The 20955-nt window shown below is 41.9% G+C and overlaps 1 protein-coding gene and 1 long non-coding RNA gene across 2 annotated transcripts; one reads left to right on the top strand and one right to left on the bottom strand.

Moving 5' to 3' along the window:
• Window positions 1-529: 529 nt before the first annotated feature.
• LOC5507857 (hapless 2) lies at window positions 530-20940 on the top strand. The gene is made up of 17 exons (XM_001628445.3): window positions 530-1937; window positions 2440-2586; window positions 3009-3164; window positions 3436-3575; window positions 4035-4203; window positions 5085-5207; window positions 12744-12886; window positions 13239-13281; window positions 13421-13599; window positions 14018-14129; window positions 14376-14511; window positions 15588-15685; window positions 16113-16477; window positions 17943-18147; window positions 18225-18308; window positions 18603-18698; window positions 19245-20940. The coding sequence occupies exons 1-17, from the start codon at window positions 1743-1745 to the stop codon at window positions 19413-19415; spliced, it is 2562 nt and encodes an 853-aa protein (XP_001628495.1). The 5' UTR covers window positions 530-1742; the 3' UTR covers window positions 19416-20940.
• Window positions 18718-19325, bottom strand: LOC116615021. The gene is made up of 2 exons (XR_004294813.2): window positions 19221-19325; window positions 18718-18983 (listed from the first exon to the last, which is right to left on the bottom strand). It is a non-coding gene; the product is annotated as an uncharacterized LOC116615021 (long non-coding RNA).
• Window positions 20941-20955: the final 15 nt, after the last annotated feature.

The raw sequence follows: 20955 nt of genomic DNA, 5'->3' as shown, positions 1-20955 counted from the left end.
TTCCTGACGCGACAAATCCTGTTCAACATGAAGTATTGTATGATCTATTTAACCTACCAAGAACCACATGATCAGTATAAGCCGTCTAACCTGTCGTTATCCACCCCCCCCCCCCTTATTTTGAAATCCTGGATCCGCCCCTGGTCTCGGTTTCAAAAGCATAGATGGTGTTGTGGTAGTCATGACAACTGACAAGATGATACAAGCAGCAATCAAAATACACCTGTACCAACACAATGAAATAATTTGGCTCAAGAAAGAACGGGCTAGATTAGTAACATTTTAGGATGTGTTCTGGGAACATTTTAAGCAAATGCTGGGAAAAAAATAGTTTCAGGCCAAGCTTAAGATTTAAGGGCGGATCTAGGGGGGGAGGGGGACAACCCACCTATAAGGGAAAAAGCAGCAACGTACTTTTTAATCGTCTTTTTTGTTCTCCCCCCCCCCCCCTTTAAAAAAAACCTAATTTCGCTCCTGACACGTTTTTTCTACAGAAAAAGGATCTATATACTGATCACAGCCAGCATGAGGCGATTGGAGGGGTTTTATGGAAAGCTCTTGAAATCTTCCGTGACAATATTGGCAATCGATAAAGAGATTGCGGTCCCTCTTTTAAGATTCGATCGCTTAGTGACTATTTGAGGAGGAGTGGTTCGTGACACGGCGAATTTCTTTGTGGGGGATAAAAAGAAAATAAGGGTTTCTCTCTTATTGCGTGGGATAATATTGTTTTTTGCAAAGCCTACACACAGACACCATGTCGTGTTTAAACAAGATAACCGAGATTATAACAATCACTTTGTTTCCGCCTCCTTTTCGCACGATAGACACAAATTGCGCACTAAATATGCTTTCTTAAAATGTGCCAAATTAGCGAATATATTGCTGTCGATCTTGATAAATAAGTCTAATAATCATATCGTAATAATATATTATATCCATAAGATAAAAGAACATATCCTATGTTACAAGCATTACTCTAATAATGAGATATTAATGCGAGAAACATAACCTACAGAACATATCTTATGCTCTCTTGGCATTATGTTATGATTCATATTTACAATTTTGCTCATTCATCTTCTTTGACCCTCGGAAATCAGAGCTGGGAATTAACATGTTTCCTACGTAAATTGTATGTCGTGCTCTTAAGTTATCGCAAAAGATCATAAGATCTGATGCTTCATTGGTTATGGTCAACTATGGATAAAACTTTGTGAAATAAATCGCGATTTTGTTTTTTTAAATTGTAAAAACATTTAACGGTGTTGAAATATAGCGCCGTTTAAAAAATCTTTTTAAAAACCCTTAAATTAAAATCAGGTAATACTATCACATTAAAAATAAAAAAATTCTGACTTACTTGTGTAGGCGTTCCCCTGAATCGTCCCCAGTCGTAACGCAAGTTTTCGGAAGGGAGATTTCGGAAGCGCGCAAAGCTTAAAGGGAAGGGAGCAAAGAACGTCACTTCCCTTTCCCGCTATTTCCCGCTAACCTGTAAGACTTTGATTGATTGATTGACTTTTCCCACCGAGCTCAGAGTCCAGCGGTTTACCGCATTCTGTTATGCGCAAGCACTACTTTCAAACAAGTGGCGCGATTTTTTTTTCGAACAAGCTAAAGTTGAAATGAGAAAGTCCTAAAATGCTACTAAAATTCTTCAAACCGCCTCCATATTTTGTCCACATGGTGAGCTTCTAATTCTTCGAGATTAAAGGCCTTGTTTCTATAAGAAAAACGCCATGGGAAGAGGTCAAATTATTATGATTTTGGTTGGTTTGCTTTGCCTGGCGAATGAATCTTATTCGGATGTGATTGCAAAGAGTAGTCTACAAATGTGCGAAAACACGGGAAATAGCGACGATCCATACAATGTGGTTGACCAAAAAGCCTGTGAGAAGAAACTCATCGTGACTTTGTCAGTAAGAAGCGGTCAGGTAAGGAATTATTTTACTTCCAGTCATTATAAAGATGTATTTACAGCACAATAAGAATCACGATCAGAATTTACTTATCTCCTACGGACTTACGATGTACAATTTTGAGGATGTTTTAAGTATTTGCGACAATGTTTTATTGATAGCCACAAGTTTTAAAAGTCTTTCTTAAATATTTAATCGCCTCCAAGGCAAAAAAATAAAATTATGAGAATATTTTTAAAATAGTCTACACAATCTTACTCTAATGTAGAACAAGCTCAACAATGCAAAACATTTCTCTTTTACTTGAAAATTTCACCGGAAATACATTTAAATGGAAAGGTGGTCGAGAAGTAAGTTAAGTAAGTAAAACAAGGTAGACCATTAACAACGTTTAATTTTCTAGAGCCATTTCTCCTTAATAAATCACACTAATCACACACTCATAGACGAAATAGTAATGATAAAGGTGTACTTTTTCTGATGTAACTATGATATTTTCCACATTTGTTTTCGCTAGAACGGTACTGAGTTTCTGAAAGCAGTGACAAATGTCAGTAAGGTCTACGACCAGACAGAAAAAGAGATGGCTCGCCTCTACAATCCATTTATAATCACGCTAGCTAAAACACCAGTGAAACTTACCTACCCCTATTACTACCTTGCAGTAAGTAAACAATCTTTATAAGCTCCTTTGTAATTTAACTATTAATTTTCACTTTCAGTAAGCTAAAAGCAGTAAAATATGAAAACAATTGAGCTTATAATGAATTTATATTTTGTTTGTTTATATGAAATTGACCTCTGAAGAGTATTTAACAATGAAACATAGACCAGTTTCAAAATTTTCCATGAGCTTACTACAGCTTGGGCAATTTTGAATAGTTGATTTCATTTGCACCTTCACCATTTATTCAAAAGTATGAAAATGAATTTGCATAATTTTATAGGCAATCCTTAAAATCCTTAGATCTTTTGAAAAAGAGAATTTCAATTTTTTTAAAATTTTGATCTTACTATGGAGCATATGGTACTTATACTGTTTCTAGATGGTTACTGTGAAGCTTATGTTGCTAATACTGTTGCTAGATGGTGAATAACAAGCCAACAGAGCGTGTCGTCATCTCAGACAGCAAGTGGCACGCCTCGGGTTCATACCATGCCTGCAGTGATGCCTGGGATGACGAGGATGCACTTTGTGGCTTCTACACGGATGCAGAGGGCAAGCCTATCTGGGACAGCCAGGTATGTTAGTTCAAAATCAAAAGGTGTGCTCTTAAGATTTTTGCAAGGGTAGAAATCAAAGCACTGTGCAGCATCCATGTAAGGCTGTGGCAGGGGGCTGGGCACTGGGGGCACATACCCCCCTCCCCAATATCCTCAAAAATTATAAAGAAAATGACAAGTAGGGAAGTGACTGTGGGTTAGCGCTAACCTGTGCTTTCTAGGAACCGCCGCCTGTATCTTACTCGCACGCAATAAACAGAACATTGTAAACTGCAGTAATTTTCTGTAGGGTTTCTGCTGTCGCTGCACAGAGCAGGAGAAATGGCGTGGCTCATTTAACGACAAGAACCCTTACTCGCGTGCTGGTATCAACTGCAAATTATTCGGGACTCAGGCTGCAGCGCACTGCATGACCTTTGATGATCTGTGGTAAGTAGGGACAAACTGGAAGAACTGTAAAATTACTACTGTAAAATATCAAGTCGAGTTGCTTTCAAAATAATCACCCTCCTCGAATTGACGCCGCAGGCCAGCAAGACAGCTGATGACGCTTGCTCATGAAATAATCTCACGTGTGTACTCAGACCTCCGACATGGGGACTTCAACTAAACACCCCTCAGTTTGGGGGAAACTTTAATCACTAAATTCCCATTGTTCCATGGTTTAAATTATTAGTAAACTATAGGAAAGTAACACGTAGGCTTGATTGACCCTTTGATAGCGCTTCACATTTAAGTGCATGTTTAGGCTGATTGACTGTTTAAGAGTGCTTCCAATGTGCATGTTTAGTTACATGGGCTGTTGAATTTTCCATAGCGCCTCTAATATAAAGTTTTAGGGCTCGATTGACTGTTTGACATCACCTCTCACACAAAGTGCATATTTAGGTACACAGTGAATGAGGTGGGGCTGTGGCAGATGGACTTTAGCATCCACGTGAAGGCCTACGACCTGGTGGTTGAAAAAGTGGGCAATAAGACACAATCCAAATGGGTGGATGGAGGAGAAATTGTCATTGGACCTACCATCAGAAGTGGGGTGGGCGTACACGGCAGGGTAAGGGGATTAAAACTAGGGATGGAGTGGGAGTAGGAGGGAGGGGTGAGGGTAACTACCATCAGAAGTGAGGGTGTTGTTGCTAGGAATGGAATGGTAGGAGGAGGAAGGGTTGAGGTAGTTACTATCAGAAGTGGGGTTGTTGTTGCTAGGAATGGAATGGTAGGAGTAGGAAGGGGTGAGGTAGTTACCATCAGAAGTGGGGCTGTTGTTGCTAGGAATGGAATGGTAGGAGGAGGAAGGGGTGAGGTAGTTACCATCAGAAGTGAGGTTGTTGTTGCTAGGAATGGAATGGTAGGAGGAGGAAGGGGTGAGGTAGTTACCATCAGAAGTGGGGTTGTTGTTGCTAGGAATGGAATGGTAGGAGGAGGAAGGGGTGAGGTAGTTACCATCAGAAGTGGGGTTGTTGTTGCTAGGAATGGAATGGTAGGAGGAGGAAGGGGTGAGGTAGTTACCATCAGAAGTGGGGTTGTTGTTGCTAGGAATGGAATGGTAGGAGGAGGAAGGGGTGAGGTAGTTACCATCAGAAGTGGGGCTGTTGTTGCTAGGAATGGAATGGTAGGAGAAGGAAGGGGTGAGGTAGTTACCATCAGAAGTGGGGTTGTTGTTGCTAGGAATGGAATGGTAGGAGAAGGAAGGGGTGAGGTAGTTACCATCAGAAGTGGGGTGGGCTGCAGGGTAAGGGGTGTTGTTTCTAGGGATGGAAGGAGAGTGAGAGGGCTGCTGATGGCCCATCCTTATTTGCATATTCACTGTATTCACTGTTTAAACACCGTCTGTCTGCAAAGAATAAAAGATGTTTTATGTAAAGTTTGTTGCATCCCCCTTTCCGGTCTATGACCTGTGGTCAGATATTAAACAGTTTGCTTTATTCTTTTGAGCTCCACGCGACGTTCATCGGCGAGTTCCAGTCACACAAGCAGTTCCCTGTCTTGACTACCAAGTACTTACTCATCCCGTACGTGAGCGAGAAGGTGGACCCCAAGACACACCCGCAGTTCAGGGTAAACCCTCTATTCGTAGGAAGTCAGATGACTCAATGTTTTTATATTCGTAGAATGGGCCTCATGACTATATGCTTTTCTGTTGTTAGAATGGGCCTCATGACTATATGCTTTTCTGTTGTTAGAATGGGTCTCATGACTGTATGCTTTTCTGTTGTTAGAATGGGCCTCATGACTATATGCTTTTCTGTTGGTAGAATGGGTCTCATGACTATATGCTTTTCTGTTGGTAGAATGGGCCTCATGACTATATGCTTTTCTGTTGGTAGAATGGGTCTCATGACTATATGCTTTTCTGTTGGTAGAATGGGCCTCATGACTATATGCTTTTCTGTTGGTAGAACGGGCCTCATACTATATGCTTTTCTGTTGGTAGAATGGGTCTCATACTATATGTTTTTCTGTTGTTAGAATGGGCCTCATGACTATATGCTTTTCTGTTGGTAGAACGGGCCTCATGACTATATATGCTTTTCTGTTGTTAGAATGGGCCTCATACTATATGCTTTTCTGTTGGTAGAACGGGCCTCATGACTATATGCTTTTCTGTTGGTAGAATGGGCCTCATACTATATGCTTTTCTGTTGGTAGAATGGGCCTCATACTATATGCTTTTCTGTTGGTAGAACGGGCCTCATGACTATATGCTTTTCTGTTGGTAGAATGGGTCTCATGACTATATGCTTTTCTGTTGGTAGAATGGGCCTCATGACTATATGTTTTTTCTGTTGTTAGAATGGGCCTCATGACTATATGCTTGTCTGTTGTTAGAATGGGCCTCATGACTATATGCTTTTCTGTTGTTAGAATGGGTCTCATGACTATATGCTTTTCTGTTGGTAGAATGGGCCTCATACTATATGCTTTTCTGTTGGTAGAATGGGTCTCATGACTATATGCTTTTCTGTTGGTAGAATGGGCCTCATGACTATATGCTTTTCTGTTGGTAGAATGGGCCTCATACTATATGCTTTTCTGTTGTTAGAATGGGCCTCATGACTATATGCTTGTCTGTTGTTAGAATGGGCCTCATGACTATATGCTTTTCTGTTGGTAGAATGGGTCTCATGACTATATGCTTTTCTGTTGGTAGAATGGGCCTCATGACTATATGCTTTTCTGTTGTTAGAATGGGCCTCATGACTATATGCTTTTCTGTTGGTAGAATGGGCCTCATACTATATGCTTTTCTGTTGGTAGAATGGGTCTCATGACTATATGCTTTTCTTTTGGTAGAATGGGCCTCATAATATAGGTTTTTCTGTTGGTAGAATGGGTCTCATACTATATGCTTTTCTGTTGGTAGAATGGGTCTCATGACTATATGCTTTTCTGTTGGTAGAATGGGCCTCATACTATATGTTTTTCTGTTGGTAGAATTGGCCTCATACTATATGCTTTTCTGTTGGTAGAATGGGCCTCATACTATATGCTTTTCTGTTGTTAGAATGGGCCTCATGACTATATGCTTTTCTGTTGGTAGAATGGGCCTCATACTATATGCTTTTCTGTTGGTAGAATGGGTCTCATGACTATATGCTTTTCTGTTGGTAGAATGGGCCTCATACTATATGCTTTTCTGTTGGTAGAATGGGCCTCATACTATATGCTTTTCTGTTGTTAGAATGGGCCTCATGACTATATGCTTTTCTGTTGGTAGAATGGGCCTCATGACTATATGCTTTTCTGTTGGTAGAATGGGTCTCATACTATATGCTTTTCTGTTGGTAGAATGGGCCTCATACTATATGCTTTTCTGTTGGTAGAATGGGCCTCATGACTATATGCTTTTCTGTTGGTAGAATGGGCCTCATGACTATATGCTTTTCTGTTGGTAGAATGGGCCTCATGACTATATGCTTTTCTGTTGGTAGAATGGGCCTCATACTATATGCTTTTCTGTTGGTAGAATGGGTCTCATGACTATATGCTTTTCTGTTGGTAGAATGGGCCTCATGACTATATGCTTTTCTGTTGGTAGAATGGGCCTCATACTATATGCTTTTCTGTTGGTAGAATGGGCCTCATGACTATATGCTTTTCTGTTGGTAGAATGGGCCTCATACTATATGCTTTTCTGTTGTTAGAATGGGCCTCATGACTATATGCTTTTCTGTTGGTAGAATGGGTCTCATGATTATATGCTTTTCTGTTGGTAGAATGGGCCTCATACTATATGTTTTTCTGTTGGTAGAATGGGCCTCATACTATATGTTTTTCTGTTGGTAGAATTGGCCTCATACTATATGCTTTTCTGTTGGTAGAATGGGCCTCATGACTATATGCTTTTCTGTTGGTAGAATGGGCCTCATGACTATATGCTTTTCTGTTGGTAGAATGGGCCTCATACTATATGCTTTTCTGTTGGTAGAATGGGTCTCATGACTATATGCTTTTCTGTTGGTAGAATGGGCCTCATGACTATATGCTTTTCTGTTGGTAGAATGGGCCTCATACTATATGCTTTTCTGTTGGTAGAATGGGCCTCATGACTATATGCTTTTCTGTTGGTAGAATGGGCCTCATACTATATGCTTTTCTGTTGTTAGAATGGGCCTCATGACTATATGCTTTTCTGTTGGTAGAATTGGTCTCATGATTATATGCTTTTCTGTTGGTAGAATGGGCCTCATACTATATGTTTTTCTGTTGGTAGAATGGGCCTCATACTATATGTTTTTCTGTTGGTAGAATGGGCCTCATGACTATATGCTTTTCTGTTGGTAGAATGGGCCTCATACTATATGCTTTTCTGTTGGTAGAATGGGCCTCATGACTATATGCTTTTCTGTTGGTAGAATGGGCCTCATACTATATGCTTTTCTGTTGGTAGAATGGGCCTCATGACTATATGCTTTTCTGTTGGTAGAATGGGCCTCATGACTATATGCTTTTCTGTTGGTAGAATGGGCCTCATACTATATGCTTTTCTGTTGGTAGGGGCCTCATGACTATATGCTTTTCTGTTGGTAGAATGGTTCTCATGACTATATGCTTTTCTGTTGGTAGAATGGGCCTCATACTATATGCTTTTCTGTTGGTAGAATGGGCCTCATGACTATATGCTTTTCTGTTGGTAGAATGGGCCTCATGACTATATGCTTTTCTGTTGGTAGAATGGGCCTCATGACTATATGCTTTTCTGTTGGTAGAATGGGCCTCATACTATATGCTTTTCTGTTGGTAGAATGGGCCTCATGACTATATGCTTTTCTGTTGGTAGAATGGGCCTCATACTATATGCTTTTCTGTTGGTAGAATGGGCCTCATGACTATATGCTTTTCTGTTGGTAGAATGGGCCTCATACTATATGCTTTTCTGTTGGTAGAATGGGCCTCATGACTATATGCTTTTCTGTTGTTAGAATGGGCCTCATACTATATGCTTTTCTGTTGGTAGAATGGGCCTCATGATTATAAATGCTTTTCTGTTGGTAGAATGGGCCTCATACTATATGCTTTTCTGTTGGTAGAATGGGCCTCATACTCTATGCTTTTCTGTTGGTAGAATGGGTCTCATGACTATATGCTTTTCTGTTGTTAGAATGGGCCTCATGACTATATGCTTTTCTGTTGGTAGAATGGGCCTCATGACTATATGCTTTTCTGTTGGTAGAATGGGCCTCATAACTATATGCTTTTCTGTTGTTAGAATGGGCCTCATGACTATATGCTTTTCTGTTGGTAGAATGGGCCTCATACTATATGCTTTTCTGTTGTTAGAATGGGCCTCATGACTATATGCTTTTCTGTTGGTAGAATAGGCCTCATGACTATATGCTTTTCTGTTGGTAGAATGGGCCTCATGACTATATGCTTTTCTGTTGGTAGAATGGGCCTCATGACTATATGCTTTTTTGTTGTTAGAATGGGCCTCATACTATATGCTTTTTTGTTGTTAGAATGGGCCTCATGACTATATGCTTTTTTGTTGTTAGAATAGGCCTCATGACTATATGCGTTTCTGTTGGTAGAATGGGCCTCATGACTATATGCTTTTCTGTTGGTAGAATGGGCCTCATACTATATGCTTTTCTGTTGGTAGAATGGGCCTCATACTATATGCTTTTCTGTTGGTAGAATGGGTCTCATGACTATATGCTTTTTTGTTGTTAGAATGGGCCTCATGACTATATGCTTTTTTGTTGTTAGAATAGGCCTCATGACTATATGCTTTTCTGTTGGTAGAATGGGCCTCATGACTATATGCTTTTTTGTTGTTAGAATAGGCCTCATGACTATATGCTTTTCTGTTGGTAGAATGCGCCTCATGACTATATGCTTTTCTGTTGGTAGAATGGGCCTCATGACTATATGCTTTTCTGTTGGTAGAATGGGCCTCATGACTATATGCTTTTCTGTTGTTAGAATGGGCCTCATGACTATATGCTTTTCTGTTGGTAGAATGGGCCTCATGACTATATGCTTTTCTGTTGGTAGAATGGGTCTCATGACTAAATGTTTTTCTGTTGGTAGAATGCGCCTCATGACTATATGCTTTTCTGTTGGTAGAATGGGCCTCATGACTATATGCTTTTTTGTTGTTAGAATGGGCCTCATGACTATATGCTTTTCTGTTGGTAGAACGGGCCTCATGACTATATGCTTTTCTGTTGGTAGAATGGGCCTCATACTATATGCTTTTCTGTTGGTAGAATGCGCCTCATGACTATATGCTTTTTTGTTGTTAGAATGGGCCTCATGACTATATGCTTTTCTGTTGGTAGAACGGGCCTCATGACTATATGCTTTTCTGTTGGTAGAATGCGCCTCATGACTATATGCTTTTCTGTTGGTAGAATGGGCCTCATGACTATATGCTTTTCTGTTGGTAGAATGGGTCTCATGACTATATGCTTTTCTGTTGGTAGAATGGGTCTCATGACTATATGCTTTTCTGTTGGTAGAATGGGCCTCATACTATATGCTTTTCTGTTGGTAGAATGGGCCTCATACTATATGCTTTTCTGTTGTTAGAATGGGCCTCATACTATATGCTTTTTTGTTGTTAGAATGGGTCTCATGACTATATGCTTTTCTGTTGGTAGAATGGGCCTCATACTATATGCTTTTCTGTTGTTAGAATGGGCCTCATACTATATGCTTTTCTGTTGTTAGAATGGGCCTCATACTATATGCTTTTCTGTTGTTAGAATGGGCCTCATACTATATGCTTTTCTGTTGTTAGAATGGGTCTCATGACTATATGCTTTTCTGTTGGTAGAATGGGCCTCATACTATATGCTTTTCTGTTGGTAGAATGGGCCTCATGACTATATGCTTTTCTGTTGTTAGAATGGGCCTCATACTATATGCTTTTTTGTTGTTAGAATGGGCCTCATGACTATGTGCTTTCCTGTTGGTAGAATGGGTCTCATGACTATATGCTTTTCTGTTGTTAGAATGGGCCTCATGACTATATGCTTTTCTGTTGGTAGAATGGGCCTCATACTATATGCTTTTCTGTTGGTAGAATGGGTCTCATGACTATATGCTTTTCTGTTGGTAGAATGCGCCTCATGACTATGTGCTTTTCTGTTGGTAGAATGGGTCTCATGACTGTATGCTTTTCTGTTGGTAGAATGCGCCTCATGACTATGTGCTTTTCTGTTGGTAGAATGGGTCTCATGACTATATGCTTTTCTGTTGGTAGAATGCGCCTCATGACTATGTGCTTTTCTGTTGGTAGAATGGGCCTCATACTATATGCTTTTCTGTTGTTAGAATGGGCCTCATGACTATATGCTTTTCTGTTGGTAGAATGGGCCTCATACTATATGCTTTTCTGTTGTTAGAATGGGCCTCATGACTATATGCTTTTCTGTTGGTAGAATGGGCCTCATACTATATGCTTGTCTGTTGGTAGAATGGGCCTCATGACTATATGCTTTTCTGTTGGTAGAATGGGCCTCATTACTATATGCTTTTCTGTTGTTAGAATGGGCCTCATACTATATGCTTTTCTGTTGGTAGAACGGGCCTCATACTATATGCTTTTCTGTTGGTAGAATGGGCCTCATACTATATGCTTGTCTGTTGGTAGAATGGGCCTCATGACTATATGCTTTTCTGTTGGTAGAACGGGCCTCATACTATATGCTTTTCTGTTGGTAGAATGGGTCTCATACTATATGCTTTTCTGTTGGTAGAATGGGCCTCATGACTATATGCTTTTCTGTTGGTTGAACGGGCCTCATACTATATGCTTTTCTGTTGGTAGAATGGGTCTCATGACTATATGCTTTTCTGTTGGTAGAATAGGCCTCATGACTATATGCTTTTCTGTTGGTAGAATGGGTCTCATGACTATGTGCTTTTCTGTTGGTAGAATGGGCCTCATGACTATATGCTTTTCTGTTGGTAGAATGGGCCTCATACTATATGCTTTTCTGTTGGTAGAATGGGTCTCATGACTATATGCTTTTCTGTTGGTAGAATGGGCCTCATACTATATGCTTTTCTGTTGGTAGAATGGGCCTCATGACTATATGCTTTTCTGTTGGTAGAATGGGTCTCATGACTATATGCTTTTCTGTTGGTAGAACGGGCCTCATACTATATGCTTTTCTGTTGGTAGAATGGGCCTCATACTATATGCTTTTCTGTTGGTAGAATGGGTCTCATGACTATATGCTTTTCTGTTGGTAGAACGGGCCTCATACTATATGCTTTTCTGTTGGTAGAATGGGCCTCATGACTATATGCTTTTCTGTTGGTAGAACGGGCCTCATACTATATGCTTTTCTGTTGGTAGAATGGGTCTCATACTATATGCTTTTCTGTTGGTAGAATGGGCCTCATGACTATATGCTTTTCTGTTGGTAGAACGGGCCTCATACTATATGCTTTTCTGTTGTTAGAATGGGCCTCATGACTATATGCTTTTCTGTTGGTAGAATGGGCCTCATGACTATATGCTTTTCTGTTGGTAGAATGGGCCTCATACTATATGCTTTTCTGTTGGTAGAATGGGTCTCATGACTATGTGCTTTTCTGTTGGTAGAATGGGCCTCATGACTATATGCTTTTTTGTTGTTAGAATGGGCCTCATACTATATGCTTTTCTGTTGTTAGAATGGGCCTCATGACTATATGCTTTTTTGTTGGTAGAATGGGTCTCATGACTATGTGCTTTTCTGTTGTTAGAATGGGCCTCATGACTATATGCTTTTCTGTTGGTAGAATGGGTCTCATGACTATATGCTTTTCTGTTGTTAGAACGGGCCTCATACTATATGCTTTTCTGTTGGTAGGGGCCTCATGACTATATGCTTTTTTGTTGGTAGAATGGGCCTCATGACTATATGCTTTTCTGTTGTTAGAATGGGCCTCATGACTATATGCTTTTCTGTTGGTAGAATGGGTCTCATGACTATGTGCTTTTCTGTTGGTAGAATGGGCCTCATACTATATGCTTTTCTGTTGGTAGAATGGGCCCCATACTATATGCTTTTCTGTTGGTAGAATGGGTCTCATGACTATGTGCTTTTCTGTTGGTAGAATGGGCCTCATGACTATATGCTTTTCTGTTGGTAGAATGGGCCTCATGACTATATGCTGATTGACAAACACGAGGTGAACTACAAGTCGTCCGGTCCACACGAGTGTGATAAGATTGGCGTCAGCTTCTCTGCATTCCGAGCTCAGGCACCTATGGGCTGCTCGCAGAAACAAGGAGAGTAAGTCCATCTCCACCCTGCCCGTAAGCATTAACTGCGCCCCCATGGGCTGCTCGCAGAAACACTGAGAGTAAGACCTTCTTCACCCTGCCCTCAAGCATAAACTATACCCCCATGGGCTGCTCGCAGAAACAAGAAGAGTTACTCCATCTTTACCTTTTCATAAGCATTATCTGCGCTCCCATGGTCTGTTCGCAGTAACAACCCTTCCGCTAGATTGAGATGGTACCAGTACATGTATGCCATTGGTTGACTCTCCCGCCTAGTGTAATAGTTTTTGTTGTGAAGCCAATTTGAATACATATCCAGTATCGGGGAACTCAAGGTCGGCGTCTCTTGTGCTTTCTTATAGCTGTCTTCATAACCAACCCAAGGACTATTTCGAGGAAGATACGGTAAGGCGAACACACAAAACCATAGCAGATAAAATTCACACACGTCCAAACTCTCCTATATTCATGTGTAAGCATTTTACACAAAAATAATGGCGAAAAAAAAACACACAGTAACGCTGTCCGTTCGTTCCCTCTGTAGAAACGACGAGCCTCCGGGAAAACCCCGTATTATTTTCCTCAGAAGTTCGGCAAGCTGCTAGGAGTAAACCAGCGTAAAGACAACAATCATTTCGTGCTGACGTACGAAGTAGACGAGGTGATGACGAGTATGGTGACGTTACAGATTAGCGCCGATGACGTCATACTCATATACAATAGGTATGTAAGTGACAAGCTAGGCGACCTCTAGGTTGTACAATGCGACGCGCGCTGCCGTGGCCACCTTGACAGATTAAGGAAGTTAGGCCAGTGGGGATGCGACAAACACATTATCTGATTACCATGAGCTTTACCAGCCATCAGCGTGGCAAAGTTTATCGCCCATCGAAACACGACAGAATTCTGTCAATCAAAACTGTTATTCTGGAATGCTCATTGGCTAACTTCCTTTAAACTCTGTCCTCATTGCCTTCCGCATTTTATTCAATTCGCAATTTATTGCGCTTTTTATTCCAATTTGTATTGATGTTGCGGTTTGGGTTCCCTAAGATCCCTGAAAGAAGCATCAGTAAAAAGTTTTGACCACATGACCACAGTTCTAATGTCACGTGGTTCCTTGAATGATCTCTATTCTCAGGGCTGAAGGCAAGATATTGCGCGCGTACGCCCAGGATTTCGAGGCCCTGTCACGTGACGGTAACCTGTACGTCATCGTACAAAACATCGGCCTCGTCACGGCAGACTTTTACGTAAGTGCCACGCGCAACCTGTCTTGGTGTTTTTTTATTTTATTAGATCCTTAATCTATGTGTGTCGCTTGTGTATATTTGCGATTCACGAGTTTTTCAAGCTTGCACGATTTCTTTTTATTTCTCCCTTACCCTATTACATAAGTAACACAACCCAGAATACGTCGAATTGTTTTGTTATCATTTTTGCGTCACTGTGTTATACCCTTGTGACCTTTTTTACACCGTGACTTAATGTTATTCTAGGTGGTGATCAAGGAGTGTTCAGTGGGTATCGGCAAACTGCTGGAGAAGGCAGCTTCTATCAACCCACAGCAGACGCACTCCTTCACGTTCAGTGTGAAGGCGCAGCAGTGGAAAGGCGGAGACAATTTCTGTATAGGTACGGGACATAGGTATGAGAAAGGCGGAGACAGACGTAGGGCCGCATAGGGTATGAGAAAGGCGGAGACAACTTCTGTATAGGTACAGGACAAAGGGTACGAAAAAGGCGGAGACAACTTCTGCATAGGTACAGGACAAAGGGTACGAGAAAGGCGGAGACAACTTTTATATAGGTACAGGACAAAGGGTATAACAATGAGAAAGGCGGAGACAACTTCTATATAGGTACTTGACAAAGGGTACGAGAAAGGCGGAGACAACTTCTATATAGGTACAGGACAAAGGGTACGAGAAAGGCGGAGACAACTTCTATATAGGTACAGGACAAAGGGTACGAGAAAGGCGGAGACAACTTTTATTTAGGTACAGGACAAAGGGTACGAGAAAGGCGGAGACAACTGCTATATAGGTACAGGACAAAGGGTACGAAAAAGGCGGAGACAACTTTTATATAGGTACAGGACAAAGGGTATAACAATGAGAAAGGCGGAGACAACTTCTGTATAGGTATAGGGCCGCATAGGGTATGAGAAAGGCGGAGACAACTTTTGCATAGGTACAGGACAAAGGGTACGAGAAAGGCGGAGACAACTTCTATATAGGTACAGGACAAAGGGTACGAGAAGGGCGGAGACAACTTCTGCATAGGTACTGGAGAAAGGGTACGAGAAAGGCGGAGACAACTTCTGTATAGGTACAGGCAATAGGGTATAGCAATGAGAAAGGCGGAGACAACTTCTGTATAGGTACAGGCAATAGGGTATAACAATGAGAAAGGCGGAGACAACTTTTGCATAGGTACGGAGCATTGGGTATAACAATGAGAAAGGCGGTGATAACTTAAGTACGGGACATAGGGTATAATACAATAAGAAAGGCGTAGATATCTTCTGTATAGGTACGGGTCACAGGGTATAACAATGAGAAAGGCGAAGACAACTTTTGCATAGGTACGGGACCATCCGTCAAGTGTGACCACAGAAAGGCCCTATTCCCCCTCTTCTCCTTAATAAAAATCCTGATATTACTCTTCTAACCGTTGGCATGTCTTGACTCTACTGTGTGTCTGCTTAGTTCAACTGTACGATGCGCGGCGAAAAATGGTGGATTCGTCTAATGTGACATTTAGGACTACCGAGCCATGTGTCTGCGCCAGCAGCTGTGGCTGCAGCGTAAGTTACAAACGCAAACACATATGCACGACTTCTGTTAACATGAGCGAGCACGGTTAAACACACCGGAACATATTTGGACGCGTGCATGCATACAACCCAATTCTGCGTCTCCGCCAGTGCCTTCAGCACTGAATAACGCATGCACGACTACTATGAGCAAAGTAAGCGTAAACATACAGCAAAACACGTGCGAAAGCGAACTCGTGCATGCAAGAAAAATGCTGAATTTTATACAGAATATTATACTGATTATTTATTTTTCAAAAAATAAATAACACACGCATCAAATACACGAGTATTGTAACCATAAACTAACAATTGCGCAAATTCACAAGAACACACGTGTGTTCGACGCGCTTCCGCTGCGCTCAGTTGTGAAAGGTATCATAACTTTTCTACATCATTTCCTTCAACGCTTGTCCAGTGCTTCAAGAACGGGTTCAAGTGTACCAAGCGTGAAGACCGAGACTTCACCAAAACCAAACCCAAAGATTCCGGGCTCGACCTCGGCTTCTTCCCCAAGCTTTGGAACAAAATCAAGAATGTCTGGGATACCGTTACTTCCGTGTTTAACTTCATGGAGTCCGGGTGGGCGTTGCTCGGGACTGCCCTTGGGCTGTTGTCACTTGGAGGGCTCAAGGCGTTTCTTGGGTTCCGGAAGACTGGGTCGCGTATCGCGCGGTTTGGCTTTGGAGGAGCTAACAAGGGGCGCGTTCGCAGGCGCGATGGATCAGGGAGAATGGTTACCATGGAGTTCAATGAGACGGGAGATCGAATAGACCCTGAAACGTAAGTAGAAGTATTTGGGGATCGGATAGACCCTGAGACGTGAGTAGGAGTATTCGGGGATCGGACACCCCTAAAACGTGAGAAGCATTCGGTGATCGGATAGACCCTGAAACGTGAGTAGGAGTATTCGGGGATCGGATAGACCCTGAGACGTGAGTAGGAGTATTCGGGGATCGGACACCCCTAAAACGTGAGAAGCATTCGGTGATCGAATAGACCCTGAAACGTAAGTAGAAGTATTTGGGGATCGGATAGACCCTGAGACGTGAGTAGGAGTATTCGGGGATCGGACACCCCTAAAACGTGAGAAGCATTCGGTGATCGGATAGACCCTGAAACGTTAGTAGGAGTATTCGAGGATCGGATAGACCCTTAAACGTGAGGAGGAGTATTCGGGGATCGGATAGACCCGGATAGACCCTAAAACGTGAGGAGGAGTAAACGGGGATCGGATAGACCCCGAAACGTGAGTAGGAGTATTCGGGGATTGGATAGACCCTGAAGCGTTAGTAGGAATATTTGGAGATCGGATAGACCCTGAAACGTGAGTTGTAGGAGTATTCGGGGATTGGATAGACCCTGAAAGGTGAGTAGAGTATTTGGGGATCGGATAGACCCCGAAACGTGAGTAGGAGTATTCGGGGATTGGATAGACCCTAAAACGTGAGTTGTAGGAGTATTCGGGGATTGGATAGACCCTAAAACGTGAGGGGGTGTATTCAGGGATCGGATAGACCCTGAAACGTGAGTAGGAGTATTCGGGGATCAGATAGACCCTAAAACGTGAGTAGGAGTATTCGGGGATTGGATTGACCCTGAAAGGTGAGTAGAGTATTTGGGGATCGGATAGACCCTGATACGTGAGTAGGAGTGTTCGGAGATTGGAAAGACTCTCAAACGTGATTAGTAGGAGTAAGCGTATTCGGAGATTGGATAGACCCTGAAACGTTAGTAGGAGTATTCGGGGTTTGGATAGACCCTGAAACGTTAGTAGGAGTATTCGGGGTTTGGATAGACCCTAAAACGTGAGTAGGAGTATTCGGGGATCGGATAGACCCTAAAGCGTGAGTTGTAGGAGTATTCGGGGACTGGATAGTCCCTGAAACGTGAGGGGGAGTATTCAGGGATCGGATAGACCCTGAAACGTGAGGGGGAGTATTCAGGGATCGGATAGACCCTGAAACGTGAGTTGTAGGAGTATTCGGAGATTGAATAGACCCTAAAACGTAGGTAGGAGTATTTGGGGATCGGATAGACACCGAAACGTGAGTAGGTCCCCATTCAAGCTGCTTTTCTCCACTCTGATACCCAGTAAATAAAAAGATCATTAACGTTGCTACATGTTGCTTTCTCTGGTCCCCAGTAAATAAAAAGATCACTAACGTTGCTATATGTTGCTCTCTCTGGTTCCCAGTAAATAAAAAGATCACTAACGTTGCTATATGTTGCTCTCTCTGGTCCCCAGTAAAGAAGTGATCGAACCGAGGAACAAGAAGAAAGAACTCCTCCTCAACCTGTTCTTTTTCTTCATCCTCCCCTTTCTCCTAATTTACCACCTTGTGGGGTGGATCCGATGGCGCATGCGAAAGCCTGGGAGCGAGGACGAGGAGCAGGCGGGCACTGGTGACGAACAAGGCGGGGCCTCGCCTCTACACAACATTGAAGCACGGGTATTTTGCATCAGCACCATATTGTTTTCTATTTTGTTACTTGCCGAGTGAGGCCTGAGCAATATTTTCTTTTCCAGGCGGCCGTGGATCAGTTCCTCCAGCCGGACACGATAGTGTACCACAGCTACTCCCAAGATGACTATGTCGCACAGTTTTTGATTGTAAGTTTGATCTTACATCCTCCTTAGAAGTCGCGGGCTGGCGATGAATCATTCAGTGGTGGAGAATATACCTTTTATACCCTTTTTGGACAATTTTCTTTCAAAGTTTTATATTTCACACATTTCTTGGATAGTTTTTCTTGGACACTTTTTCATGGACATTTCGTACTTTTCTTTGACACTTGTTTCTTGATGAACCCTTTTCTTGAGCTGAGCCCCCTACTATGCTCGTCATTGCGAAGGGTCTCCTCTCATAACTTCTTGTGTCACTAATATTTGTGGATTTTCCTGTAGAATCCTGGAAAACGTTTTTGTATGGCGGGAAGGATGACTTCACTCTCAGGGCCATCCGCTGACCAATTCAGATTTGACTTGCTTCAAGCGATCCAGGTGTGACTTTTTTACCTTGTTTTAGCTGTTTGTGTTTTTGTATTCTCATTGCTGTTCTTCTTGTGCCGTTGAACATGCTGTTGTTCTGCTTATGTTATCGTTGTTGTTGTTTTGGTGCATCGTTGCTGTAGTGCAGTTGACATCTTACGCTAGGACACTGACCTCTCGCCACTGTTGAACCTGCGGTCTCTTTCATTCTCACCCCTTGCCTGCTCTTCCTAGCTATGTTGCTGTCATTCGGTATTTAGATCCGACTTGTGTGACAATGTTGTTTTGTTTTCGTTTCTAATATAAAAAAAAAACTCTGATCATTTTTAAAAATACAGTTTCTCCGTAATATTTGATACATTATAAATACAATATTGAAATTCACCGCGATTAAAGCGGATTTAATTCACTACTGAGATGAGTATCCATTTCGAAACCACCCATCACGTAAGTCGGATCGACGGGCTTTTTTTATTGTCGTTCCCGTCATTTCAGTAGTTATTGCCGTTGTTATAGCTCTATGTTAAAACTCACCAAGACTCCGTTAATTTGTCCCAGATCTACGAGGTGATCGATAACAAGCGGAGACGACTTGAGTCCGTGAACTCGCTCAACGCTCACTATTTCTCTCGACTCCTCAATGCCGAAGCTATGATCGATTGCCTGTCGCTCAAACCTGCCTTTCCTTGCCTCAACGTCAACAGAAAGCGCAAACCTAAACAAAAATGAGATGCTAAAGTTTACGCAGTGCTAGTCGTGCGTCAACCAAGCGAATGCATACAGTTATAGCTGAGCTAGTCTAGCTGAAGCTAGAGATATGATGTACTATACTATGAGGCTGAAGCCACTTCGTAAAACTAATTTTACTAAAGTTTTCAATTTTTCTGCATGCACTCGCCAAGATTCTCAGCAGCTTAATCGCCTTCTGCTCTCCGTCATTCAAAACCCTTTGAGTGTTTTCATTAGCATCACTGAAATGGTTTCAATCACGCCCATTCCCCGCAAGGCACTGGCCAATAAAAAAAAGCACCAAATGTAATTCCGTTTGAATGACAGAATCAGTTTAGTAGTTGAGATTATTGACGAGAGTTCGCAGAATAGTGAAAGAGAAGCAGAAACGAGAAGAACAACAATAGAATGTCAACCGCGTGGCAGGTTAAACCAGAACGCGCACTATAAAAAGGAACTTGCCTTAGGCAAGCTGTAATTCGTCATTTGACATCACTGAGTGCAGAGCTCCGTAGAGAGAGACCAAAATAATATAATTAAGTTCTAGAGTGGCCGATAACACACTATAGAAACAAACATAGCCTTTTCAACAGCTGTTTCTTGAAACAGAACGAAAAATAGCGAGAAATAGATAGGTTTTGAAGCGATGGATATTTCAAATTTGTTGTTTGTACGCGCGCGCACTATAATGACTCCATTTTAAAAGAGCGCGCTGTTTTTAAATTTTATTTATAGCGCGCGTTCGTGTTTAACAGTGAACAATTCACGCAGGATACCAACATTGTGTTGGTCTCCTTAGGCGTGGTGGGACCAGAGAAAGAATTCAACCCGAGGTTAAAATTGTATGTATAACGCCTGAGCGTAAGCCCTCCGTCGAAGCCAAACATACAATTTCAAAAGTATAATAGACGCGCTACTTTTCATGTGCCACTCCGAATGTAAATACAGGCAAATCAAGATAAAAAAATCGACTTAATTCATTTGCATTTACCGTTATGGTTCAAATAAGCGCACGGTGCGCGAGGTCGAAGGGGGCCGCTTATTGGGGAGGGGGCGCTTATTCAAAGAGGGTGCTTATTCGAATCATTACGGTATTTGTATTTGAAAAGACAGGCACATGTAAAGAAAGGCGTCTAAAACTAGGCCTAAATGAGTAAGATTGGTTGAATCAGGATTACCCTGAGCGAACAAAATAACAAAACAAAATATTCTACTTGCAAGATATCATGGGACCGTCAAAAAATATTTTTGTTCACGTGACCAATTAAAGTGTTCATTCTATATCAATACAATGAGTATTTTAAGATCAGTTTGTCTAGGCGGTCTTACCGCTATTGTAGGTAGGTGCAATTCGTCCATTCAATTGCATTCATGTGCGATTGTGGTGTTTGATCAGTTGGTGTGCTTTTAAACTGCTCGTTGTATCACCTGTTTTTCCATTTCCGATTGGGATTGTCTTCGTGCGCTTTTGAAATTAATCGAGCTCGCGTAATGTCAAACTCTGACTTATCTACGAGATTGCAAAAGAAAAAAACAAAAT

Source organism: Nematostella vectensis, chromosome 7 (assembly GCF_932526225.1).
Source record: "Nematostella vectensis chromosome 7, jaNemVect1.1, whole genome shotgun sequence".
Classification (NCBI taxonomy): domain Eukaryota; kingdom Metazoa; phylum Cnidaria; class Anthozoa; order Actiniaria; family Edwardsiidae; genus Nematostella; species Nematostella vectensis.
Note: the sequence above shows the minus strand (reverse complement) of the source record. Positions and strands in the feature narration are given on the sequence as shown.